The sequence below is a fragment of the Gadus macrocephalus genome, chromosome 7 (genome assembly GCF_031168955.1).
Source record: "Gadus macrocephalus chromosome 7, ASM3116895v1".
Lineage (NCBI taxonomy): Eukaryota > Metazoa > Chordata > Actinopteri > Gadiformes > Gadidae > Gadus > Gadus macrocephalus.
Genome location: NC_082388.1, coordinates 723,365 through 751,062, shown reverse-complemented (window position 1 = coordinate 751,062; position 27,698 = coordinate 723,365). Strand labels below are relative to the sequence as shown.

Sequence of the window (27,698 nt, the reverse complement as noted above, 5' to 3'; positions counted from 1 at the left end):
GCAGCAACAAACAAGACAATGCGTCGTCCGCCAGACACATCGCAAGCTGCAGCGCTTTGACCTTCACTGACCATCCGGCAGCATCGGCTAAAAGTTCAAATTGCGCGTGGAAAGCTTCCCAGTCAGCCTTACCGGTGTATCTAGGCGTCTTGATGGACACCGGGCTTGATGTAAGAAAGGCGCCGCCGTGTCTGTCGCCGTCTTGTGGTGGCCACGGGCAGTCGGCGCTGCGAACTATGCGTGAAAAATCATCTTTTTCCACGGCGGCCGTTTCGTTTGGTTCTACCCCTCACCAGAGACTCCGAGGCTTCTCCACATGCCCCCTCGCCGTAGTCGTCCATCTCTATCTTCACCCGACAGTCCGCAGGAAGCATTATTGTTGCAGAGAACAAGCCACAACAAAAACAGAGCTAACGGCGATCGCAACTTCAGCCTACTCGCCGAGCACAGCAGGACCGAGAAAAAATAAATAAAAATAAAAATAAAATAGTTTCACTTCTGACACCAATGTAACGACCTCGCCGGTGACATAATCATGTCGAGTCATTAGTAATTGATCGTAGTTTTTAATCAACCAAAACCAGGTCACTGAAAAACCCGTAACAATGTAAACAACCGCAGAAAACCGACACACAAACAAACCCCCGGTTACCCCGGCAACACGGTCTCACTCGCGTGCAGGCCCCCACCCTGATTGACAATAAGAACATTACAATACATGCACATAGAACAACTGGCATAACGGACAATGAAATACAATGCAACACATAACACACAAACTATTTAATTGTCCCAGGGTCGCTACAATACGTTACCCCATCTTTTTGGCTGACCGTAAATAAATTCATGTCCATACGTAAAACACTAGCGCCCCCTTCCGTAAATTTACGGAAGCACGGATACGAAAAACATACGTATGTGGAAACGAGGCGTTACTCGCTTGTAGCCACAGTACCATGCGCTCTGGTTACGGTGGGCGTGTCAAGGCAGGTCAAGGAGGGGGGTGGGGGTGTGGCCCTGAGCCTTGTAGCCAGCCACAGTACCATGCGCTCTGTTTACGGTGGATGTATCGCAATGGCTCGTAGAAACCCATATTATACATAGATATCTATATAATATAATATAATATATATTATCACCTGGCCCTGAGCAGCTTGTAGCCACGGTACCATGCGCTCTGTTTACGGTGGATGTATCGCAATAGCTCTTAGAAACCCATATTATACATAGATATCTATATCATATAATATATATTATCACCTGGCCCTGAGCAGCTTGCTAGCCACGGTACCATGCGCTCTGTTTACGGTGGATGTATCGCAATGGCTCTTAGAAACCCATATTATACATAGATATCTATATCATACAATATATAATATATATTATCACGGCCAAAAGCTGTGTGAGCCTCCAGACGATAGGCTTTTATGAATCTCAAACGACCGCGTCTTCTTCAGATTGATGTGGAAGTGGAAGAACCAGAGACGTCGGAGAACCCGACGAAGTCCTTTGTGATTCATTATATCGTCTGGAGGTGCACACAGCTTTTGGCCGTGATAATATGTATTATTTTATATAGATATCTATGTATTATATGATATTATTTAGATGTAGAGCCCCAGGACTGTAACGCAAGTGTTGTAGGCCTACACTTCCTTGTTATTTGGATAACCGTTCTGCTGTTGGTGTGATGGCGCATAACACGTCGGACTCTCGTCTCTGGTATTTCTACAACGAGACTCGTAGTGGGGGTTATCTCAGCCATGGTTGAGAATGAATTGGGGGGAAAGGAACTTTGGCTTTGACTCCCTGAAGTACATGAACCACGACATGGAGGAGAAGGGGATTGTTGGCCGCGAATGTATCCCGCTTGAGCCCTGCTTCCCGCCGCCTCGGCAGCGGTCAGCGCTAATCACCGCCTCCTGAAGCCGAGGCGGTGGTCCATCGGCAGCGAGGCTCCGGCAGGAGACGACCGCGGTCAACAATCCCTTTCTCCTCCATGTCGTGGTTCATGCCTACTTCAGGGAGTCAAAGCCAAAGTTCCTTTCCCCCAATTCATTCTCAACCATGGCTGAGATAACCCCCACTACGAGTCCGTTGTAGAAATACCAGAGACGAGAGTCCGACGTGTTATGCGCCATCACACCAACAGCAGAACGGTTATCCAAATAACAAGGAAGTGTACCACTTGCGTTACAGTCCTGGAGCTCTATATCTAAATAATATCATATAATACATAGATATCTATATCAAATAATACATATTATCACGGCCAAAAGCTGTGTGCACGTCCAGACGATATAATGAATCACAAAGGACTTCGTCGGGTTCTCCGACGTCTCTGGTTCTTCCACTTCCACATCAATCTGTAGTAGACAGAACCGCGCTCTGCCTGCTGCCTGCTGCCGGCGCGAGGCACCACCGCCCGGCTGCCCGCTGCCGGGCGGTGGTGCTTCGCGGCGGTGGTGCCTCGCGGCAACCGGCGGCAGGCAGCATGTCGCAGTTCATGTACTTCGATGTCGTTCTGCCATTGCATTCATAATTCTGCAACTAGCCTGTTACTACGAACTAAGCAACTACCGTACACGTATTAGCATTTAGCACTAGCTCAATCACGACTCCTTCAGAATTTCTGTGGGTGGTTACGAACCAACCAAGTGGGCAGGGCCATGAATAATAATTTGACAACGCTACGTCACAGTGTCACCTTATCCAGATCGGCTAATTTCTTCTGCCTTTTTCCTTTCATTGCCTATTGCATTCAGCAGACAAACTGCATAGATTTCAAACTTACCACAGCTCACAAACTTATTCAGACCTATGTTATTTAACAAACAATAGGAAAAATTTGATTTTAATGGCATGGGCTCTTTAAGCTTCAGTTACCATACCGAAACATGCCTACTTTATAGCAAATAAAGTGAGTTAAAAGCAACCCGGGATTGGACTATTTTCTTCAAGAACTACGTAACATACTATAAAGCAAGGTTACATTTTACATTGTTAAACATAACTATTTATCACACTTTTAATTTAGTCATTTGTTCAGTGCTACAGAAAACATAATGCTTTTAGTGTCTATATAGCATAAACAATAGGGAGGTATTTGTGACACATGTATATATTTAAGTATCCTATGTGTGTGGATACTTTTTCGAATGTATTTTCTTTTTTATTCACAAACTATACATTTGTAGTGTACCATGATTTATTTCCTCACAGAATGATTGGAGTTTTAAAAGCTTATGAAAACCATTGTTTCTAGGGAATGCATGCAGAGGACTTCTGTGTGTGCTCCTTTTCGGAAGAAAATGCAGATGAGAGCATGATTGAAAAGGTAAAGTAAGTAAAATATGTGCTTTGTATTATTAAGCCTCTGGACTCATCCACGGAGTCACTTTCACTGTTCCCCTCCCCACAGCCCTGCGAGTCAACACCGTTAACGGTCTCCCAGCCCCAGCCTGTGGACTCATCCACGGAGTCACTTTCACAGTTCCCCTCCCCCAACTCCCCGTTTTTGGATTTTACAATTGTAATGGAGGACCTGGTGAGAAAAGGCACCAAATACACCCCAATGCAAGCGCAACAGCCCCGAGCTCTTCAATCTACAGCACCCAGCGCCCCACCTCCAGTGCTACCCACTGCCCCTCCCTACCCCACCCCCAAACCCCGCCGCCGCCGAGGGATGATACCCCTATCAACCACACCCATCCCCCCATCACGCCACCGCAGAAGGATACTACCCATATTCATATAAAGCTGGAACTTTCCATTCTCAAAATCCCTGTACACATCAATAACAGAAAAATGAACTACAGCTCAGATCGCTCCTCTAACAGGATTTCTATAAATGTCTCTAACTTAATCTCTGTACCCTGCTATTCACAATCTGTACTGCGACCAGCCACTCAACAACTTAAGCTTGCCCTTTTTAATGCTAGATCCCTGGCAAATAATTCATTTTTAATTAACAACTTGATTAGTTCCCATGAACTGGATTTTTTATTTGTGACTGAAACGTGGCTAGACAAAGAAAGCAAGGCACCGATTCTTATTGACTCAGCCCCTCCTAATTTTAGAAGCCTGGATGTTGTTAGAACACACAGGAAAGGAGGTGGAGTCGCCACCTTTTTCAGGGATAGTTTTAATTGCAAGCAGATATCATTTGGAGAATTTTTATCATTTGAATATCTTTCAGCCATTTTTAAATGCTCCCCTCGAATACTTTTAATAATTTTATATAGACCACCTCAATACTCTGCTATGTTCTTCAACAAACTATCTGAATTTCTTTCTATTATTACTACTGAATTTGATAGTTTAATTATTGCTGGTGATTTTAACATTCATATAGATAAATCAGAGAATAAGAGAGCCAAAGAACTCTCGGCCTTGTTGGATGTTTTTGGCCTTCAACAACATGTGAAACATCCAACTCATAATCGAGGTCACATTTTGGACCTTATTATCACCAAAGGTCTAAACATTTTTAATGTTATTGTAACTGACATTGCCTTATCTGACCATTCCTGCATATTCTTTGATATGTCTATCTCTCCGGTTACTCAAATCCTATCGGAAACAATTACAAAGCGACATTTCAATGAAAATACTAATGCACTGTTTATGGAGGCCATCTCCTTGGCACCCACTCCTATTTCAACCTCAGTCAATGACCGTCTACAGGATTTCAACTCCAAAATCAAAAAAGCTATTGATGCTATTGCGCCGATTACGGTTAAATCCATCTCGGGCAAGCAAAAAGCTCCCTGGAGAACTGCTCCAGCTGTAAAGGAACAAAAAAGGAAGTGTCGCAAAGCAGAGCGCAGATGGAGAAAATCAAATCTCCAGGTCCATTATGATATCTATAAAGAGAATCTTCAAATATATAATACAGTAATAAGAAGCGCCAGAGAATCTTTTTTCTCTAAGATCATAAACAATAACATCAATAACGCACGCATCCTTTTTAGCACTGTTGATAAGCTAACAAATCCTCCAGCTTCAATTGCTCAGGAACTCCTGTCGACTAATAAATGCAATGAGTGCATCCTTTTTTAGCAATAAAATAGAAGGCATTAGACAAGTTATTAACTCCGCCTTGTCCGGTACGAAAAACATGTCACCTTTGTTCCCAGAAAAGGATAATACTATAACTATGACACAATTTAACACCATCGACTATAAGACTCTCGATGAAATCATATCACATCTTAAACCTTCCACCTGTGCCCTCGATGTTTTACCTACAAGTTTTTTTAAGAATATTTTTAGCTGCTTGGCGAGTGAATTAATACAAATAATCAATAATTCCCTCCTATCAGGACATTTTCCTGAAACCTTGAAAACTGCAATTATTAAAAAAGAGCAGCCTAGACCCATCTTCACTTAACAATTATAGACCCATATCAAATTTACCTTTCATAGGTAAAATAATTGAAAAAGTTGTTTACCAACAACTCAGCAACTATTTAACCGTAAATGACCTCTTTGATAACTTTCAATCAGGCTTTCACCCCTTACATAGTACTGAAACGGCCCTTATCAAAGTCCTAAATGACATCCGTTTAAATACAGATTCCGGAAAAATGTCAGTTTTAGTTTTACTAGATCTTAGTGCTGCTTTTGATACTGTAGACCATAATATTTTAATAGACTGACTCGAAAATTGGGTTGGGCTTTCAGGCACTGTCTTAGATTGGTTTAGATCCTATCTACAGGACAGAAACTACTATGTCTCCATTGGCAATTTTGTATCTAGTCAAATTAAAATGACATGTGGAGTTCCCCAAGGATCAATCCTGGGCCCTCTTCTATTCAATCTCTACATGCTTCCATTAGGACACATTCTAAAAAAACAACAAAATTGCGTACCACAACTATGCGGATGACACTCAAATTTATATAGCCCTGTCACCAAACGACTATAGTCCCATCGACAATCTCCGTCAATGCATTGAACAGATAAACAGCTGGATGAGACAAAATTTCCTCCAGCGAGGAAATTTTGGAGGAAATTTTGTCTCATCCAGCTGTTTATCTGTTCAATGCATTGACGGAGATTGTCGATGGGACTATAGTCGTAAAACTGAGATAATTGTCTTTGGTGCAAATGACAAAAGATCAAAAGTCAGTGCCTACCTTGATTCTCTCTCTCTTCAAACTAAAAACCAGGTTAGAAATCTTGGTGTAATTCTAGACTCTGATCTAAATTTCAACAGCCACATAAACTCAATAACCAAATCAGCCTACTATCACCTGAAAAATATAGCAAGAATTAGAGGCTTCATGTCTAAACAAGACCTTGAAAAGCTCATCCATGCATTTATTTCGAGTAGGCTTGATTATTGTAATGGTCTTTTGACAGGCCTTTCTAAAGGAGCTGTTCATAAATTGCAACTTGTTAAAATGAACATATTACACCTATTCTCAGATCTCTACACTGGTTACCAGTCTGTCAGAGGATTGAATTCAAAGTACTCCTAATAGTCTATAAATCGTTAAATGGTCTCGGGCCAAAATACATGTCAGACCTCCTTTCACCTTATACTCCAGCTAGACCCCTAAGGTCAGCTGGGACCAGTCTATTAATCACTCCAAGAGTGAAAACAAAACACGGTGAAGCAGCTTTTAGTTATTCTGCCTCGTGCAAGTGGAATAAACTCCCTGATGAACTAAAACAAGCCGAAACTCTAAATACCTTCAAAACCAGGCTTAAAACCTTCATGTTCTCCAGTGCCTTCGACTAAACACTAGCACTTTGTTTCACTCTTTTATTTTCGACTACAACACTAGCACTTTGATTCACTCCTTTATTTTGAGCTATATTCTTATTTATTTGTATCTTTTATCTTTATATACCCTCTATTTTTATTACTTTTTATCTTTTATGCTCATTTGTATTCTCTTATCTATTCTCCCTGTTTTGTATTTCTTATGCTCTATGTAAAGCACTTTGAATTGCCATTGTTGTATGAAATGTGCTATACAAATAAAATTGCCTTGCCTTGCCTTGCCTATTAATTGACTCAAAAATGTGTGTGCATTATACCATACAATGTATCTCATTGTAAATTGTAATGCTCTTTTAATTGTTTTATTTGGTAGGTGCAGTGTGGATTGTGCAGTCGGTGGGCACATTTTGAGTGTGCCCAATATGCCCATGAAAATAAGGCTGTATATATTTGCTAGAAATGCCTTAAAATAAAATAAAGATTTGAGATCTTTTGGTGGTTTTTATTATTGGATCTTTTGAATAACTATTATCTATTGCATATATACACACACAGAATCCCATTCACAAATATATACCAGTTTTAACAATACTTTGCTACACTTTTCTTGTTGAAGTTATTGATTTAGTTTAATTGATTATTTATGTTTTTTTGGTGTTTATTTTTTTTACATTACATTGCACATACTGTACCGCTGAAATAATCAATATACGTTATAAAACAGCATCAACGTGGTGTAAAATAACGTGATTCTGCAGTGGGAGCATTATTTTGATAGAGGCGATTGTTCTACAGATCACAAGCGTACCGTAAGGTCTACGTCACGCTTGTGACGTAAGGTCTACGCCACGCTTGTGACGTAAGGTAGCACTTTCTGATGGGTAGCATGATTTGTTAGACTCCGCTATCGAGTCGCACTACGGTAGCAAAATCTGACAAGGGAGCAGAAATTGGCAGAACACCGGATTCCTATGATGTCCGGCTGCAGCCTGTCGGACATGCCTGCTGCCGCACATCATAGGAATCCGGCGCCAGGCTTCTCGTATGCATTCTCTTTCCTCTTTCTTTGTTTCCTTGTCGACAACGATCCGAAATATTTTTTATAGCCGTCCGTTGGAAGGTACTTGAGAAGACACGCAAAATTGTTTCAACAGCGAATGACCACTCGCTGACTGTCTGGCCGACCGTGTTGGCGGTGTCAGGCCAAATTTGTATCGGCTGCCAAATTTGTACCGGGCGCGTCATCCATACGTAATCCATTCCAAACCTGCCTGGCAACAGATGATCGCGTCGTACGTTGCCGGGCAGGTTTCAAAAAACATTGGCGCTCATGTTGCCAAAGACGAAATAACATAATACAGTTAACGGATCGCTAGATAACACTTGTTTTTACTTTATATTTGTCCTCATCCTCATCGTCATCCGCTTATCCGGGGTCGGGTCGCGGGGGGAGCAGCTCAAGCAGGGGGCCCCAGACTTCCCTTTCCCGGGCCACATTGACCAGCTCTGACGGGGGGATCTCGAGGCGTTCCCAGGCCAGTGTTGAGTCTCCACCTAGTCCTGGGTCTTCCCCGAGGTCTCCTCCCCACTGGACGTGCCTGAAACACCTCCCAAGGGAGGCGCCCAGTGGGCATCCTTGCCAGATGCCCGAACCACCTCAGCTGACTCCTTTCTAAGTAAAGGAGCAGCGGCTCTAATCCGAGTTCCTCACGGATGGCTGAGCTTCTCACCCTATCCCTAAGGGAGACGCCAGCCACCCTTCTGAGAAAACTAATGCCAGCCGCTTGTACCCGCGATCTCGTCCTTTCGGTCATCACCCAACCCTCATGACCATAGGTGAGGATAGGAACGAAGATCGACCGGTAGATCGAGAGCTTTGCCTTGCGGCTCAGCTCTCTTTTCGTAACAACGGTGCGGTAAAGCGAACGCAATACCGCCCCCGCTGCTCCGATTCTCCGGCCAATCTCACGCTCCATCGCAAACAAGACCCCGAGGTACTTGAACTCCTTCACTTGGGCTAAGGACTCATTTCCTACCCGGAGTAAGCAATCCACCAGTTTCCTGCTAAGAGTCATGGCCTCAGATTTAGCGGTGCTGATCCTCATCCCAGCCGCTTCACACTCGGCCGCCAGCCGATCCAGTGAGTGCTGAAGGTCACAGGCCGATGATCCAATGAGGACCACATCATCTGCAAAAAGCAGTGACGAGATCCTCAGACCACCGAACTGCAACCCCTCCCCACCACGACTACGCCTCGATATCCTGTCCATGTATATCACAAACAGGATATATTTGTATTGTATTTAATTGTTTAATCAAATTTAGCTAGTAAACTGAGTGTTTAAAGCGGGTTTCAAAAAACATTTGCGCTCATGTTGCCAAAGACGAAATAACATAATACAGAAAACGGATCGCTAGATAACACTTGTTTTTACTTTATATTTGTATTGTATTTAATTGTTTAATCAAATTTAGCAAGTAAACTTAGTGTTTAAAGCAGGTCAAGGACGAAATAGCACAATACAGATAACGGATCGCTAGATAGAAGGTTCGCGAATGTTCGTGAACCTTTCACGTCATTCGACGCGATCGTCCGTTGCCAGGCAGGTTTGGTATGGCAAGCCATCCCCGCCAGAAAGCGGCATCATTTAGACGCGTATCACCTTCATTACGCCGTAAAATACGCCGTAAAATGCAGAAAAACGGCGTATTTTACGCCGTCATGCGCAAAAAAGCGCCGCTTTTTACGCCCGCAAATGAGCCTTTCAAGAGCGCGCGTAAAAAGCGCCGTTTTGAACATCAAAACGCGCGTAAAATACGGCGCTTTTGTGCACATCACAACGCCGTTAAATACGGCGTTTCTATGGTATGCTAATAACCTACGCCCTTCTTTTCTCTCAGCCAATGCATTTGAAGTGTTTGCGCCCAATCGCTGACCAAGACAAGCAGACCAAATCAGTTTAACACAGATCTGCTTTGAGGATTTCTCCTCTCATTTGGCGATAGTTGTAGCGTCATTTAGATACATATATTAGTAAATGCATTTACAACTGTGTGGTTCCCTTGGTACATTTGATAGAGACGCTTGATATATAGGCAAGAGGTTGTCGGATCGATTCCATTTAATACCGGATTTCTGCTTTTGTCAGATGGACACGCTTTTATGATCGCAATGCTTTTTCGTCGGCGAGCCAGACCTCCTGTGTTATAAGTTCCAAAGACAGTGCCTTTTTAGTCAGCCAGCCAGATAATCTCGGTGTCTTGTATAAGTTAATTATATTTAAATTATTATAGCCATCGAGCCTTTATTTTCGTGGAATTATCGTTACATCCTCTCTCGTTCAATCGATATAAATACACAGTGGAAAGGAGTGAGAGGGAGCCACAGTTACAAAAGTGTCAAACAAGCTGTCCTCTAAATCACCATTTCCCTAGGCCTATATGTTTTCAGGCCGACAAATGGTTGAAATAAAGTAACGTTGTGACCCGGCGCATATTAGACTTGTTAAATGCAGAAATGCTTGCTGGCAGTGTCTATTCAGTTTCAACACTCCAATTCCAAAATTATGTTTTCATGTCGTCAAATGCTCGAAATAAAGTCAGGTTGTGACTCGACATCTACTTGACCCAGTCTCACCAATATGCGTACAGATCGCACGGTTTGACACTTTCAAAATGCGTGCAGTACATACGCCAAATGACCATTTCGCGTGCATATGATACGCAAAACCCAGCAACAACATATATTATATTCCCTCAAATATTATAACTTTCAAAACATTGGCCAAAGTGGAATATCTTTTTTATTTGGGCTGCTTCTAGGACATTTTGGGTGGATTTTGAACGGTATGTGGGCAGGACGTTTTTTGCAGGACCTGGCAACCCTGCGCTGTTGCCCGAGGTGGTGAAATGCTCCGGAACAGATCTGGATCCACTATGGCCAAAAGACTTGTATGCCCCCCCTCCCCACTTAAATAAATACTATGGCAGAATAAAGAATAAATTCATGCATTATCATTCCACTTGAACATGTGTTTTTACAGTATAGCGTGGTGGAGGGATGACGTATGTTGGCCAACCCGGAAGCGTCGCCCTGGGTTCCCTTGACAAAAAGCCAACGGGGTTTTCCATTGGATTTTGGATTATTGCAGAAAAAATACCCCCTCAAAAACTGAAAATAAATAAATAAATAAAAATATCCTTGCTCCAAAGAACGAAATGTAAACCAATGCATTCTGAATGGGAGTGTTTCTCCGATTTTTCCATGCTACACAGAACGAAATGTAAACCCATGCAAATAAAGACTTCATGGTCATAATCATTTAAATATTTTAATCTCCTGAGGGTGGTATTCTATTTTTTTCAACGGGGCTGCATCCAGTCACTTGACCGTCATGGTTGCTATGGTGGTTGCTATCGACCGCCCCCTCATACTTACATGGCTCTAAAAACCACGCGGCAAAGGAGCTGCCGTAAATTGTGTTGTTTTTGTCGTAAACTAGGGTCTGATGGTTAAAAAATAGACAGATATTCCAAGGTATCCTTAAAAGGCAGCTTGGATGTTTTTATTTTCTGCAGTTTAGACTTCTTCTATAACCTATTTTTGAAAGCAAAACACCAAGCTCATTGATTTAACGAGGCAGGGTTATTTGAAACAAGTTATTCAATAAATATTTGTGAGAGGTCATTCCTTCTCCTGAGTTTGCTTCCTATTTATGTCTAGTGTACACCCCTACTGTCCACAAGCATCCCCCCCCCCCCTCCCCATATGGATTTAGAGAATTGTTGCCACGTCCCAGTGGAGGAGGTATCATATATGAAAGAGGGCATTCAATTATAGCCTACTACAATGATCAATTAGGAGGCTGAAGCCCTAAAGGAAGTGATGCAATAGGTGACTGAGTCGACAACATTTAAGTAAGCTCTACCTTGGGGTCTCTTATATATCAGGGGGTCTGAAAGGACGCATACGCTCCAACCTGTGGCTCCAGCCCTACAGGAAATGACTCAGCAAGTGCTCCATCTCTTTGCACCTCACCCAGCGGCTCACTTGCAAGATTTTGGCCTGAAGTTCTTCCCAGACCTACACCCTAGCCATCCAACATGCATATCTGAGAATCAGCCCTCTCTTTAATAATGACAAAAAGTTATTAGAGAAATACACATTAACTTTTTGTTATCTCATAAGCGGCGTGGTGCCGGCTCCTTTTGACCTTTTGACCCCAAACTTCAAAAACGTGGCCGCAGGCCAGCTGTGTCTACACACCTAAAGCCACAAATGTACACCTCCATCCCACAAAAAATGAGGACTAGAAACTAACCTCTGTCTTACGTACATTTACTGTACTGTTGGAGGTCACGCCCCTTTTCCGGCCTTTTCGAGATAGCTAGGGATGCTAAAATGTTTACACACATTTCCCGGGGCCCCGAGAACGACATATCCGAGATTTGGACTTCTAGCCCTTAGAGAAAAAAAGTTTTCCCAAATGGACTGTCATTTGGACAAAGCCCCTCAGAAGTGTTGCCGGCAAGACCTAATGGTTCAGAATGTGGTGGAAAAACAGTTTTTGAGATAGGAAGGTCTTACCGCCCTGAAATTTGAATACCTTATTCTAGGGCCTAACTGGGACCCCCGCACCGAAACTTGGCCCGGTCGGACCCCGAGGGCAGGAAGGGGGGGTCCTTCCTGCCCGAAACTTGGCCCAGTTGGACCCCGAGTTCAGGAAGGGGGGGCCTGGACTTTCATAATCTTCGCTCGGTGAATGTAAAGGATGTTTGGTCGGATGTTATGACGAAGAATAATAATGTGAATGGGAATATTCTATACATTTCTTGATATCATCTTTCGTCTCAACACTTCTGCTGCAGCATCTTAAAGTCTCCCTCCGAGAACCTTAAAATATGAATCAATCCATTAGAAGTATGAAAATAACTTCCCGGGGCCGTAACGGGGCAAACAAGGTGTCCTTTGACATCTACGTTTCGAGGCGATTGCAACAGTGCCACACATGATCATATTTGAATATGTTTCGGGGTAGTAATTAGCTGTCGATTTTGGAGGCCTTTATCAATAATGACCAGCTATAGATTTGCTTCCCGATGGAGATTTTTGACAAATTACATGTTATTTAGCATCTATACGTTAAGCTGAGTCAAATGAGATCAAGCTTGCCCTCTTGCTACACCGAGATCATGTCCTAGACCTAGGTGTACCATGTAAAATACATGTTACCATTTGCTAGAGTGTCATGCTCAGTGTCATTGGACTCAGCTCAACGTGTAGATGCTAAATAACATGTAATTTGTCACAAATTTCTATCGGGAAGCAAATCAATAGCTGCTCATTATTGATTAAGGCCTCCAATTTCGATCAGCTAATTACTACCATTAAACATGTTCGAATATGCTCATGTGTGGCACCGTTGTAATCGCCTGGAAGCGTAGATGTTAAAGGACACCTTGTTCGCCCTCTTATGTCACCGGGAAGATATTTACATGCTTCTGATTGACTAATGAATTGATGCAGCTATTCCCCCAGAAGTCAGGGGTCAAAAGGTCAAAAGGAGCCGGCACCACGCCGCTTATGAGACAAAAGTTAATGTGTATTTCTCTCATAACGTTTGGTCATTATTAAAGAGAGGCCTGATTCTCAGATATGCAGTTTGGATGGCTACGTGATGCTTGTGGACAGTAGGGTTGTACACTAGACATAAATAGGAAGCAAACTCAGGAGAAGGAATGACCTCTCACAAATATTTATTGAATAAATTGTTTCAAATAACCCTGCCTCGTTAAATCAATGAGCTTGGTGTTTTGCTTTCAAAAATAGGTTATAGAAGAAGTCTAAACTGCAGAAAATAAAAACATCCAAGCTGCCTTTTAAGGATACCTTGGAATATCTGTCTATTTTTTAACCATCAGACCCTAGTTTACGACAAAAACAACACAATTTACGGCAGCTCCTTTGCCGCGTGGTTTTTAGAGCCATGTAAGTATGAGGGGGCGGTCGATAGCAACCACCATAGCAACCATGACGGTCAAGTGACTGGATGCAGCCCCGTTGAAAAAAATAGAATACCACCCTCAGGAGATTAAAATATTTAAATGATTATGACCATGAAGTCTTTATTTGCATGGGTTTACATTTCGTTCTGTGTAGCATGGAAAAATCGGAGAAACACTCCCATTCAGAATGCATTGGTTTACATTTCGTTCTTTGGAGCAAGGATATTTTTATTTATTTATTTATTTTCAGTTTTTGAGGGGGTATTTTTTCTGCAATAATCCAAAATCCAATGGAAAACCCCGTTGGCTTTTTGTCAAGGGAACCCAGGGCGACGCTTCCGGGTTGGCCAACATACGTCATCCCTCCACCACGCTATACTGTAAAAACACATGTTCAAGTGGAATGATAATGCATGAATTTATTCTTTATTCTGCCATAGTATTTATTTAAGTGGGGAGGGGGGGCATACAAGTCTTTTGGCCATAGTGGATCCAGATCTGTTCCGGAGCATTTCACCACCTCGGGCAACAGCGCAGGGTTGCCAGGTCCTGCAAAAAACGTCCTGCCCACATACCGTTCAAAATCCACCCAAAATGTCCTAGAAGCAGCCCAAATAAAAAAGATATTCCACTTTGGCCAATGTTTTGAAAGTTATAATATTTGAGGGAATATAATATATGTTGTTGCTGGGTTTTGCGTATCATATGCACGCGAAATGGTCATTTGGCGTATGTAGCCTACTGCACGCATTTTGAAAGTGTCAAACCGTGCGATCTGTACGCATATTGGTGAGACTGGGTCAAGTAGATGTCGAGTCACAACCTGACTTTATTTCGAGCATTTGACGACATGAAAACATAATTTTGGAATTGGAGTGTTGAAACTGAATAGACACTGCCAGCAAGCATTTCTGCATTTAACAAGTCTAATATGCGCCGGGTCACAACGTTACTTTATTTCAACCATTTGTCGGCCTGAAAACATATAGGCCTAGGGAAATGGTGATTTAGAGGACAGCTTGTTTGACACTTTTGTAACTGTGGCTCCCTCTCACTCCTTTCCACTGTGTATTTATATCGATTGAACGAGAGAGGATGTAACGATAATTCCACGAAAATAAAGGCTCGATGGCTATAATAATTTAAATATAATTAACTTATACAAGACACCGAGATTATCTGGCTGGCTGACTAAAAAGGCACTGTCTTTGGAACTTATAACACAGGAGGTCTGGCTCGCCGACGAAAAAGCATTGCGATCATAAAAGCGTGTCCATCTGACAAAAGCAGAAATCCGGTATTAAATGGAATCGATCCGACAACCTCTTGCCTATAGATCAAGCGTCTCTATCAAATGTACCAAGGGAACCACACAGTTGTAAATGCATTTACTAATATATGTATCTAAATGACGCTACAACTATCGCCAAATGAGAGGAGAAATCCTCAAAGCAGATCTGTGTTAAACTGATTTGGTCTGCTTGTCTTGGTCAGCGATTGGGCGCAAACACTTCAAATGCATTGGCTGAGAGAAAAGAAGGGCGTAGGTTATTAGCATACTATAGAAACGCCGTATTTAACGGCGTTGTGATGTGCACAAAAGCGCCGTATTTTACGCGCGTTTTGATGTTCAAAACGGCGCTTTTTACGCGCGCTCTTGAAAGGCTCATTTGCGGGCGTAAAAAGCGGCGCTTTTTTGCGCATGACGGCGTAAAATACGCCGTTTTTCTGCATTTTACGGCGTATTTTACGGCGTAATGAAGGTGATACGCGTCTAAATGATGCCGCTTTCTGGCGGGGATGGCTTGCCATAGTTTGGAATGGATTACGTATCGCTGACGCGCCCGGTACAAATTTGGCATGACAGCGGCAAACACGGACAGACACAGACACAGACACAGACACAGTCACAGTCACAGACACACACACACACACACACACACACACACACACACACACACACACACACACACACACACACACACACACACACACACACACACACACACACACACACACACACACACACACACACACACACACACACACACACACACACACACACACACACACACACACACGTTGTAGCCTACTTCAGTGAACTTATACAATTTAATGATTGTACTTCGGTGTAATTCGCGTTTCCGAGAACCTCGTGTGATTTGACCGCTCCGCGCTGCCGTCGCTCCACAACAACACGGCAGCGCGCCGTCCAGAGGGTTTGGGTTATCCCGCTGATACAGACAGACAGACAAACAGACCGACAGGCCCCCCCCCCTGGACCCCACGAAACACCCGGTCATGGACCCCTAGCATCCCGGTGAGTGCCGTCCACCCCCGCCGACCCACGGCACCGTAGTGTCAGAGAGGAGCCAGTAGGGCGGTCCTTTAGGGAGCTAAGGAGTGGGGAGCTAGGTGGCTAACGCTCTCTGCAGATTGTTGCCAGATTGGGCCATATTTCACGCCAAATCTGGCAACACTGGCTGCAGGAGGTCACGACGTCACTATAAACGCTGCTCTTTCCCTCCCAATTAATTCCTAATAAGGCGCTGATGAGTCATTAATGACTTTTAAATGATGGTTGAATTGTTTTATTGAGGCCGGAGATGCGCACACCGCGTCACCAGCGTTAACGTGTGACGTCAGCAGAGTAAAGGGACCAGTGTCACAACCAGCTTTCCAACCTGTTGGACCACACGCAGCACTGGGAATGAACTGAACACACTGTGGTGTACTGGGACTGACACTACTGGGACTGACACTATACTGGGACTGACACTATACTGGGACTGACTTTATACTGGGACTGACTATACTGGGACTTACACTCTCTACTGACTGACTCTATACTGGGACTGACTATACTGGGGCTGACACTACTGGGACTGACTCTATACTGGGACTGACTATACTGGGACTGACTCTCTATACTGGGACTGACTATACTGGGACTGACTCTCTATACTGGGACTGACTATACTGGGACTGACTCTATACTGGGACTGACTATACTGGGACTGACACGCTCTATACTGGGACTGACTCTATAATGGGACTGACTCTCTATAATGGGACTGACTCTATACTGGGGCTGATAATACTGGGACTGACACTATACTGGGACTGACTCTATACTGGGACTGACTCTCTATACTGGGACTGACTCTCTATACTGGGACTGACTATACTGGGACTGACTCTCTATACTGGGACTGACTCTCTATACTGGGACTGACTCTATACTGGGACTGACTCTCTATACTGGGACTGACACTATATACTGGGACTGACTATACTGGGACTGACACTATCTATACTGGGACTGACTCTCTATACTGGGACTGACTATACTGGGACTGACTCTCTATACTGGGACTGACTATACTGGGACTGACTCTCTATACTGGGACTGACACTATATACTGGGACTGACTCTATACTGGGACTGACACTATCTATACTGGGACTGACCCTATCTATACTGGGATTGAACCAACAGGCTCACTGACCATCATCGGCTCATTCCCGCCGGGGGTGAACATCAGCGTTGTCATGGCGACGGCGCTATCCCACTGATGGAGTCAGTGAAGAACAGGTGAGTGACTCCTCATTCACTCATTCATCCCGGTAAAGGGGTTATTGTGTGAGTGTCTAATGGTGGGTGCCTCCTCTTTCACTCATTCATCCCGGTAAAGGGGTTCTTGTGTAAGTGTCTAATAATAATAATAATAATAATAATACATTTAATTTAGAGGCGCCTTTCAAGACACCCAAGGTCACCTTACAGAACATATGGTCATCATAAATCGTTGTAAAAAAAAAAAAAAGACATTGTGGAAAGAAAAAATAAATAAATAAACATAAAAAATAAATAAAACAAAAACAAGACAAAACAAAACAAACAAACAATCAAAACAGTGATCACTTAGACGTTGTGTGCGAGTTTGAACAGGTGAGTTTTGAGTTGAGTTTTGAGTAATGGTTGGTGCCTCCTCTTTCACTCATTTATCCCGGTAAAGGGGTTATTGTGTAAGTGTCTAATGCTGGGTGCCTCTTCATTCACTCATTCATCCCGGTAAAGGGGTTATTGTGTGAGTGTCTAATGGTGGGGGCCTCCTGTTTCACTCATTCATCCCGGTAAAGGGGTTATTGTGTAAGTGTCTAATGGTGGGTGCCTCCTCATTCACTCATTCATCCCGGTAAAGGGGTTATTGTGTAAGTGTCTAATGCTGGGTGCCTCTTCTCTTCTTTCACTCATTCATCCCGGTAAAGGGGTTATTGTGTGAGTGTCTAATGGTGGGTGCCTCTTCATTCACTCATTCATCCCGGTAAAGGGGTTATTGTGCCGCCTTTGAAACATCTCAGAGGTTCAGAAACTCTTATCTGTCTTTGCGTAATCCTTCTCTTCTTCCAAAATATGAGTGTTGAGGAAACACCCCTCAGAAGTTCGTAGGCAATGACATAAAACCGGAAAACTGATTGTTCATGAGACTAGACTTCATAACAACTACAAGTATGGAAGCCCGCAGGGACCTCTTTGCGCTTCTTTGATGAATGAAATTAATCAGTTATTAGGACTGCTTGCGATGGTTGAACATGAGCGAGAATTTATCATGTGATGTTTATAATTGCAAGCTATAATGTATCGTAATGCAAATGTTAGAATGGCTGTTAAATTCGCCTCTTAGTGCTTGCTGTATGTTCACTTTAGTCCATCAATGAAACGGGCAGCCATTGTTGTGACGTGATCTGGGAGGACTCGGGTTGCTTTACCTCCGCACGAAACTCTGAGAGAAATCTCTGACCCAACGGAGTGTTCAGAGCACTTTCCTCCGAGCTGAAGGTCCTCCCGGAAACTCTGAGCGTTTTGAAGGCGGCGTTGGAGGGTCACATGACCGCTGTGCCGTGGTGAGGATAGCTTGTTGTTGGATATGAAACAGATATTCTCATCTTCATTTGGGTTCCTGCCGTGCTCTCAGTCCGTCTTGGGGACCACCAAGGGACCCCCACTGGCCCCTGACTGCTTGCTTTATACAGTGGGACCGTCGATAAATGACTCCATTCATTTCCTATGGAAAACGGCTTTCTGCTCAATAGCTTCCATAATAGGGCAACCAAACACACTAAACCAATGCAGAGCTGTTCTGCTAGGAGGTACTCATTAGACACACCCAAGGATAATATAATTTGTTGCACATACAATTTTATGACATATTTTAAAGAAAAGCAAATAATTCATTTCCCATGGAAAATTGCTTTTTGATTTGATGTTGTTGTTTTCTTTGGAGTTAACTCTTCTTTTTGCTAATCTTGAAGTTTAGTTCTACGCATGCTTTGGTCGTCTGAATATCATGCGTGAGAGTATCGCGATTCCACTACGAAAACGATGTATGGCCCAGCCCTCACTCCCTCACACACTCACTCACTCACTCACTCACTCACTCACTCACTCACTCACTCACTCACTCACTCACTCACTCACTCACTCACTCACTCACTCACTACCTCGCCCACAAACACTCACTCACTCACCCACTGACCCCCCCCCCCCCTCACTCACACACTCACCCCCCCCTCCTCACTCACTCACACACTCACCCCCCCCTCCTCACTCACTCACACACTCACCCCCCCCTCCTCACTCACTCACACACTCACCCCCCCCTCCTCACTCACTCACACACTAACCTCCCCCCCTCACTCAGTCACTCACTCACTCACTCACCACCCCCGCCCCCACCCTGACACGCTCTATACTGGGACTGACTCTATACTGGGACTGACTCTATACTGGGATTGACTCTATACTGGGACTGACACTATACTGGGACTGACACTACTGGGACTGACTCTTTATACTGGGACTGACTCTCTATACTGGGACTGACTCTCTATACTGGGACTGACTCTGTATACTGGGACTGACACTACACTGGGACTGACTATACTGGGGCTGACTCTCTATACTGGGACTGACACTATACTGGGACTGACACTACTGGGACTGACTCTTTATACTGGGACTGACTCTCTATACTGGGACTGACTCTGTATACTGGGACTGACACTATACTGGGACTGACTATACTGGGGCTGACTCTCTATACTGGGACTGACACTATACTGGGACTGACTCTATACTGGGACTGACTATACAGGGACTGACACGCTCTATACTGGGACTGACTCTCTATACTGGGACTGACTATACTGGGACTGACTATACTGGGACTGACCCTATCTATACTGGGACTGACCCTATCTATAATGGGACTGACACTATCTATACTGGGACTGACCCTATCTATACTGGGATTGACTCTATACTGGGACTGACTCTCTATACTGGGACTGACCATACTGGGACTGACTCTCTATACTGGGACTGACACTATATACTGGGACTGACTATACTGGGACTGACACTATCTATACTGGGACTGACACTATCTATACTGGGACTGACTCTCTATACTGGGACTGACTCTCTATACTGGGACTGACTATACTGGGACTGACACTCACTAACCCCCCACACAAACTTTACTCACTCGCTAACTAACCCCCCCACTCACTCACTCACTCACCCACTGACCCCCCCCTCACTCACACACTCACCCCCTCCTCACTCACTCACCCACTAACCTCCCCCCCTCACTCAGTCACTCAGTCACTCACTCACTCACTCACCACCCCCGCCCCCCTCCCCCCCCCCCCCCCCCCAGCCCGTCCTAATCAGGGGTCCATCCCGCTGTGTGTCCCCCCAGCGGTGAGCAGGAGGCTGGCCCTGGGGAGCGGGGGCTGGCCCACCTCTGGAGGGGCTACGCCTGCAGCCTGGCCCCAGAGAGGCTGCTCCTCTCCCGGCCCGTGGTCCAGGCGAGCCTGGGGACCCGGCACGGCCTCCTGCTGGTGGAAGGTGAGGGGACGGTTTGGATTGGATGGCCTCACTGACACATCATCAGTACTCTCCCTGCCTTACTTTCACTTCATTGTTGGGGTCAATATCACCTCAACATTTACATTAACGCCTGAGAGAGATGTATTAACATATCTGTGTGTGTGTGTGTCTGCGTTTCTCTGTCTCTGTCTCTGTCTGTCTGTCTGTCTGTCTGTCTGTCTGTCTGTCTGTCTGTCTGTCTGTCTGTCTGTCTGTCTGTCTGTCTGTCTGTCTGTCTGTCTGTCTGTCTGTCTGTCTGTCTGTCTGTCTCTGTCTCTGTCTCTGTCTCTCCTGCAGGCGGTCAGGTATACAGCTTCGGTGTGTCTCCATGGAAACAGCCCCCCTCCCCCGGGCCCCGCCCCCCGGCCCTGGAGCCTTCCCTCAGCGGGCGGCGGGTGGTCTCCGTGGCGACGGGCTCCTCCCACTGCGGCGCCGTGACGGAGGACGGCGGCGTCCACATGTGGGGCGCCAACGGGGCGGGGCAGTGCGGGCTGGCAGGCCCCGCCTCCATCCCCAACCCCACCCCCGTGGCCCTGCTGCTCCCGGCCGGCCCCGCCCACAGCGCGCCCGTCCTGGAGCTGGCCCTGGGCCACGCCCACTCCCTCGCCCTCTCCGCCCAGCGCGAGGTCTGGGCCTGGGGGCGCGGGCCCCAGCTGGGGCTGCTGGGCTCCACCCCCTCCTCCGGTGGCTCCGTCTCCTCCTCTGGGGGCTCCACCTCCCCCTCCGGTGGCCCCGCCCCCTCCTGGCGGCCGCGGCGGGTGGAGCACCTGGCCGGGCGCCACGTGCTGCAGGTGGCGTGTGGCTCCGCCCACAGCCTGGCGCTGGTGCGCTGCCAGGGGCCGCGGGGGGGCGGGCGGGGCCCCGGGGCCCCCCTGGATGCGTGCGGCCGCTGCCACCAGCTGCTCTACACCATGACGGACCGCGAGGACCACGTCATCATCTCCGACTCGCACTACTGCCCCCTGGGGGTGGAGCTGACTGAGGAGGGGGAGGAGCCACGGCCCAGGGGGGCGTCGCCTGCACGGAGCCTCAGGACCTCCCCCTCCAAGCCCCGGCTCCCTGAGGGCCGCGCCGCCGAGACACCGCTGGGCGTCGCCGCCCCGGCCGGTGGAGGCGTGGCCCCGCCCCCTGTGGTGGCCCCTCCCCCCGCTGGGGCTGACCCAGCCCCTGGCGTCGGGGATGGGGCCGCCTCCCCCTATCCCCACGAGAACGCCGTCCGGGAGTACCTGAGGAGGCTGTCAGACCACGCCCTTATCGAGCCCTTAGGCCACGACCACATGGAGCCGTCAGACCATGGCCTTATCGAGCCCTTAGGCCACGCGCACATGGAGCTGTCGGGCGACGCCCAGTTAGAGCCGTTAAGCCACGCCCACATTGAGAATCCAGACCACGCCCAGACGCAGCAGACGGCCACTGCAGAGGTGAGCCAATATAGGAGGTACATTAGACTAAGCAGCTTCTTAATTGGTTTCTTGTTTATTAAACAAAGCAGCTTCTTAATTGGCTTCTTCGTTTAAGAAACAAAGCAGCTTCTTAATTGGTTCCTTCGTTTAAGAAACAAAGCAGCTTCTTAATTGGTTCCTTCGTTTAAGAAACAAAGCAGTTTCTTAATTGGCTTCTTCGTTTATTAAACAGCAGCTTCTTAATTGATCACCCCCTGCTGTTCCCTCTCTCTCCCCCAGCTCTCATCAGAACCGGCCCCGCCCGGCCACGGCTCCCCCCTCCCGGCCCGGCCCCCCGGCCCCGCCCACCACCCCGGCTCCGCCCTCAACAGCCTGGTGACGTCGTGTGCGTCGGCGGTGGGCGAGCGCGTGGCCTCCACCTACGAGGCGCTCTCCCTGAAGAAGATGATGCACTACTACCTGTCCTCCTCCGGGGGGCCCGCGGGCTGCGGGGCCCCTGGCTGCGGGGGGGGGGCGGCCCTGGAAGAGTCGATGCAGGCCAGGAAGAGCTCCAGCACTGGGGACATCCGGGCGGAGGAGGCGGAGGGCCGGCGCCGCCTCTCCCTCCCAGGGCTCCTCTCTCAGGGTAGATACTCCGTCAGCCTGCTGGCCTCCTACTCCTCTTCTCATGCCTGGCTCTGTGAGTACGGCCGTGGACGCACGCACGACACGTAAGCGTGGGCGGACGCATGTACACGTGCACGTACGTGTGGGGTGGACGCATGCACACGTGCAGAAGCTGCTGCTACATGTGTCTGTGTGCATGCGCAGTGTGCGGCTGTCTGTGTGCACGTGCATGCTGCCGTGTGCCTGTGTGCTCATGTGCACGTGCATGCGTTATGGCTGTGTGTGTGTGTGTGTGTGTGTGTGTGTGTGTGTGTGTGTGTGTGTGTGCGTGTGCGTGCGTGTTTCTGTGTGTGTGTGCAGAGCCAGGCGTCAGGTCGATGGTAAGAATATTGATGTCAAATAGGAGGTAGGGGTAGGGGTGCAACGGATCACAAAGCTCCAGGTTCGGATCGTGTCACGGTTTTTGAGTCACGGGTCGGATCATTTTCGGATCAACAGCAACAATAAAGATAACAAGACAAATGTGACTTTAAATAAAATCTTCAAATGTGTAAAAACTAAATAAAGTCAAAAATTAGGTAATAATCCTGCTTCCTTTAACCATAGTCAATATTTAAAAAAATTGCAATGGCATTATTCCTTCTTCTTTTTAACATGGATAGTAAATAAACCCTAACCCGGGATTTACAGTTCAGGATGTCTGCATTGCCTGGGGAGAGTTTAGAGTCTACACTCCCCCAAGGCAATGCAGACATCCTCATCTTCTTTTTTTTCATCAAGTATGGTAGCGAAATACAGTTTCTGTCGTATTTTATTTGGCATTTTGTAAATCCATTGATTTAGGTTGGAAGACTCATTGCTCATTGCAAGGGAGGTTGGTTGTAGTCTTTTCGCTCGGTTCTGGCCCTACTGTTGATACGGAGAACCGAGCGAATAGACTACAACCAAACATAAACATGTCCGGTTCCGGTTCTGGTTTCCGTTTCAATGGGATTTACGGAACGCCAAATAAAACACAACAGAAACTGTATTTCGCTACGATACTTGAGGATGTTGTTAATACCGGAATTGTCCTCTAAACATGTGCTGATCACGTGAACGCACAACTTTTTTTTTATCAGCCGATCCGCGGACCACTTGCGTCCCGAACCATGAGGGTTGATCCGTACGGATCACAGGAAACCCGCAACGGGAACCGTTGCACCACTAAAGTCAAACCATCGTACCATCACTGGTGTAGCGGGCCTGACTCCACCTGTGGCGCTGCGACCTGCGTGGGCCTGACTTCCTGTCCCCCCCCCCTCCCCACAGTCTCCCCCCGCCTGCTGAGGAAGTTGGGGCGGCCCCGGGGCCCAGCGGTGGCCCTCACCCAACTGGGCGGCTGCATCCCTGGGAGCCAGGAGCTGCTGCCCCCCCTGCAGACCGAGGTGTGGAGTTGGGGCCACGGGGGGAGGGGCCAGCTGGGCCACGGAGACCACCTGGCCAGGTGAGGGGCGGAGTCTGTTACCTGGAGCTCAGAACACACCTCTGGGTCGAAACTGGTGCTATTTGGAACAAATGTGCTGTAATTTCAATGCAAATTAAATTATATCGATATTGACGATATGGTCTCGTTTCATATCGCGTTATAACCTGTGGCTCTGGTTCCTCTCTCTGGTTCCTCTCTCTGGTTCCTCTCTGGTTCCTCTCTCTGGTTCCTCTCTCTGGTTCCTCTCTCTGGTTCCTCTCTGTGGTTCCTCACTCTGGTTCCTCTCTGGTTCCTCCTCAGGCTCCAGCCGCTGTGCATCAAGAGTCTGAACAACAAGGAGGTGGTCCGCGTGGCGGCGGGGGACCACCACTCCCTGGCCCTCACCGCCGGCTCACAGGTGAGGAGGAGACCCCCCCCCCCCCGAGGAGACCCCCCACCCCCCTGAGGACCCCCCCCAGGGGCCTGTCTGGGCTGGGAGGGTCTAGTCTGGTTTGGCGTGGTCTAGAACCTCATTCAAAGCACCAGACCCAGACGCACTGCTCAGACCGCGCAGAGCCTCTAATATAACTCTTTGTGTGTGTGTGTGTGTGTGTGTGTGTGTGTGTGTGTGTGTGTGTGTGTGTGTGTGTGTGTGTGTGTGTGTGTGTGTGTGTGTGTGTGTGTGTGTGTGTGTGTGTGTGTCCAGGTGTTCTCCTGGGGCAGTAACAGTTCAGGTCAGCTGGGCCACATGGAGTCTCCCACCACCGTCCCCCGCCTGGCAAAGGTACCCTGATACACTACTACTATAACTCCTACTAACTACTGCTAACTAACTACCACCCTCTAACTACCCTGATACACTACTACTATAACTCCTACTAACTACTGCTAACTAACTACCACCCTCTGACTACCCTGATACACTACTACTATAACTCCTACTAACTACTGCTAACTAACTACCACCCTCTAACTACCCTGATACACTACTACTATAACTCCTACTAACTACTGCTAACTAAATACCACCCTCTAACTACCCTGATACACTACTACTATAACTCCTACTAACTACTGCTAACTAAATACCACCCTCTAACTACCCTGATACACTACTACTATAACTCCTACTAACTACTGCTAACTAAATACCACCCTCTAACTACCCTGATACACTACTACTATAACTCCTACTAACTACTGCTAACTAACTACCACCCTCTAACTACCACCCTCTAACTACCCTGATACACTACTACTATAACTCCTACTAACTACTGCTAACTAACTACCACCCTCTAACTACCCTGATACACTACTACTATAACTCCTTTTAACTACTGCTAACTAACTACCACCCTCTAACTACCCTGATACACTACTACTATAACCCCTACTAACTACTGCTAACTAACTACCACCCTCTAACTACCCTGATACACTACTACTATAACTCCTACTGACTACTGCTAACTAACTACCACCCTCTAACTACCCTGATACACTACTACTATAACTCCTACTAACTACTGCTAACTAACTACCACCCTCTAACTACCCTGATACACTACTACTATAACCCCTACTAACTACTGCTAACTAACTACCACCCTCTAACTACCCTGATACACTACTACTATAACTCCTACTAACTACTGCTAACTAACTACCACCCTCTAACTACCCTGATACACTACTACTATAACTCCTACTGACTACTGTTAACTAACTACCACTGTTACGGCACCACCACATGGACGGAGATGGTACCATAGGCTGAAGACAAGGGGCTGCGTTGGAAACAACAATTCATTTAAGCTTTGCTTCAGACACATGATGGGATGGTTATTAAATCAACGAAAGGAAATAAAACAAAACAGGAAGGAACCCTAACTAAACCTGACTCTGGGGGAACACACTATCTCCCCCCCCGACCAGAGATAAACGGTAGGTGAGTCTGCCGGGTCCGTTAACTACGCTGCCCTAACCTGAACTAACAACGTGAAAACAACCATCGCCAACCACCAGCGCATAAATGATAGGAAAAGCAAGAATGTTCCCACATGGGGTATTGGTGCTTGACAGCAACTTGCAGACAGTATATATCAATAAACTCTACAAGTAAGACACAAAGTGCCGGCGTGGCACAGCGTCAAACAGCCTGGCGTTGGGGTCACGGAAGCGGGATGCGTGCGGGATCATCCGCCAGAGATCTGGACAGGTGTGCTTATATCCCCGATGCCACGCCCCCAATCAGCCCGCGGCGGGAACAAACAGCCTGTGGAGTAGAATCAGGAGCGGAGAAGAGCGCAGCTGCCTTGATACAATATCTGCCCCTATAATGACGTAACTACCACCCTCTAACTAACCTGATACACTACTACCATAACTCCTGCTAACTACTGCTATCTAACTACCAACCTGCTATAGTACTACATCCACAAAGACCTGCAATGTTTGATGATAGAGGGACCTGCTTTCATCCAGTGTTAATGACAACCTGTCTGTCTGTCTGTCTGTCTGTCTGTCTGTCTGTCTGTCTGTCTGTCTGTCTGTCTGTCTGTCTGTCTGTCTGTCTGTCTGTCTGTCTGTCTGTCTGTCTGTCTGTCTGTCTGTCTGTCTGTCTGTCTGTCTGTCTCTCTCTCTGTTCCTCTCGTTCTCTGTGTCTCTGTCTCTGTCTCTGTCTCTGTCTCTGTCTCTGTCTCTCTCTCTCTCTGTCCCCCCCCCAGTTCTCAGAGGGGATCCGGGTGTGGGATGTGGCAGCGGGGGGGAGCCACAGCGTGTTCGTGGCCGACGGGGACTGTGTCCAGCCCATCCTCTACTACAGCGGAAGGCAGGAGCAGGGGGAGGAGGGGGAGGAGGAGGGGGAGGAGGGGGAGGAGGGGGAGGAGAAGGCCGGTGTGTACACCCAGCAACCCGTCCTGCTCCCCTTCTGCATGAACGTAAGACGACCGGGGTCACTGCTGGGTTAGGGCGCTTAATTAGCATTAGTTAATGCAGTGATAAGCATTCACTAATGTTGGTTCATAGTTAACTCATGTATCTAGTAATGGATCACTAGACACATGAGTTAATGCAGTGATAAACATTCACTAATGTTGGTTCATAGTTAACTCATGTATCTATAATTGATCACTAGACACATGAGTTAATGCAGTGATAAACATTCACTAATGGTAGTTCATAGTTAACTCATGTATCTTGTAATGGATCACTAGACACTAGGGCTGTAACGATACACAAATTCACGATTCGGTTTGTATCACGATTTTTGACCCACGGTTCGATACATCCCACGATTCTTTTAAATTTAAAAAGCATTTTATTTCAACAACACTTAAATACCAATTATCTTAATGTAACATTTAATAAATAATTTGGAACACTGAACAGATTTGAACCGAAATACTATTAAAGTATAGCTAAATTAATAAAGAAATAACCAAAGATTGCAGTTGGAGGATGCTTTTTGCTGGTAGGCATAATAGGGCCCCTTTAACTGTTTGGTTGGTTTATTCCAACATCCTTATTAGCGCTTCTTATTAGGCTATGTAGCTTAAATAATG

General features: G+C 46.5%; 1 protein-coding gene across 6 annotated transcripts in view; it reads left to right on the top strand.

Annotated features, from left to right (window-relative positions):
• The first annotated feature begins 15,816 nt into the window (after window positions 1–15,816).
• Window positions 15,817–27,698, top strand: part of als2b (alsin Rho guanine nucleotide exchange factor ALS2 b) — a 47,294-nt gene continuing 35,412 nt past the window's right edge. For 2 of the 6 annotated variants that reach the window (XM_060055356.1, XM_060055352.1), the window contains exons 1-9: window positions 15,820–16,059; window positions 17,239–17,334; window positions 20,507–20,655; window positions 20,974–22,097; window positions 22,359–22,704; window positions 23,997–24,171; window positions 24,454–24,550; window positions 24,839–24,916; window positions 26,862–27,074. In XM_060055356.1, coding sequence (XP_059911339.1) covers window positions 17,315–17,334; window positions 20,507–20,655; window positions 20,974–22,097; window positions 22,359–22,704; window positions 23,997–24,171; window positions 24,454–24,550; window positions 24,839–24,916; window positions 26,862–27,074 — 2,202 coding nt within the window. In that variant the 5' untranslated portion in view covers window positions 15,820–16,059; window positions 17,239–17,314. Of the gene's footprint in view, window positions 16,060–17,238; window positions 17,335–20,506; window positions 20,656–20,973; window positions 22,098–22,358; window positions 22,759–23,996; window positions 24,172–24,453; window positions 24,551–24,838; window positions 24,917–26,861; window positions 27,075–27,698 lie in introns of all 6 variants that reach the window. The other 4 variants (XM_060055354.1, XM_060055353.1, XM_060055350.1 and 1 more) reach the window with 4 other exon arrangements.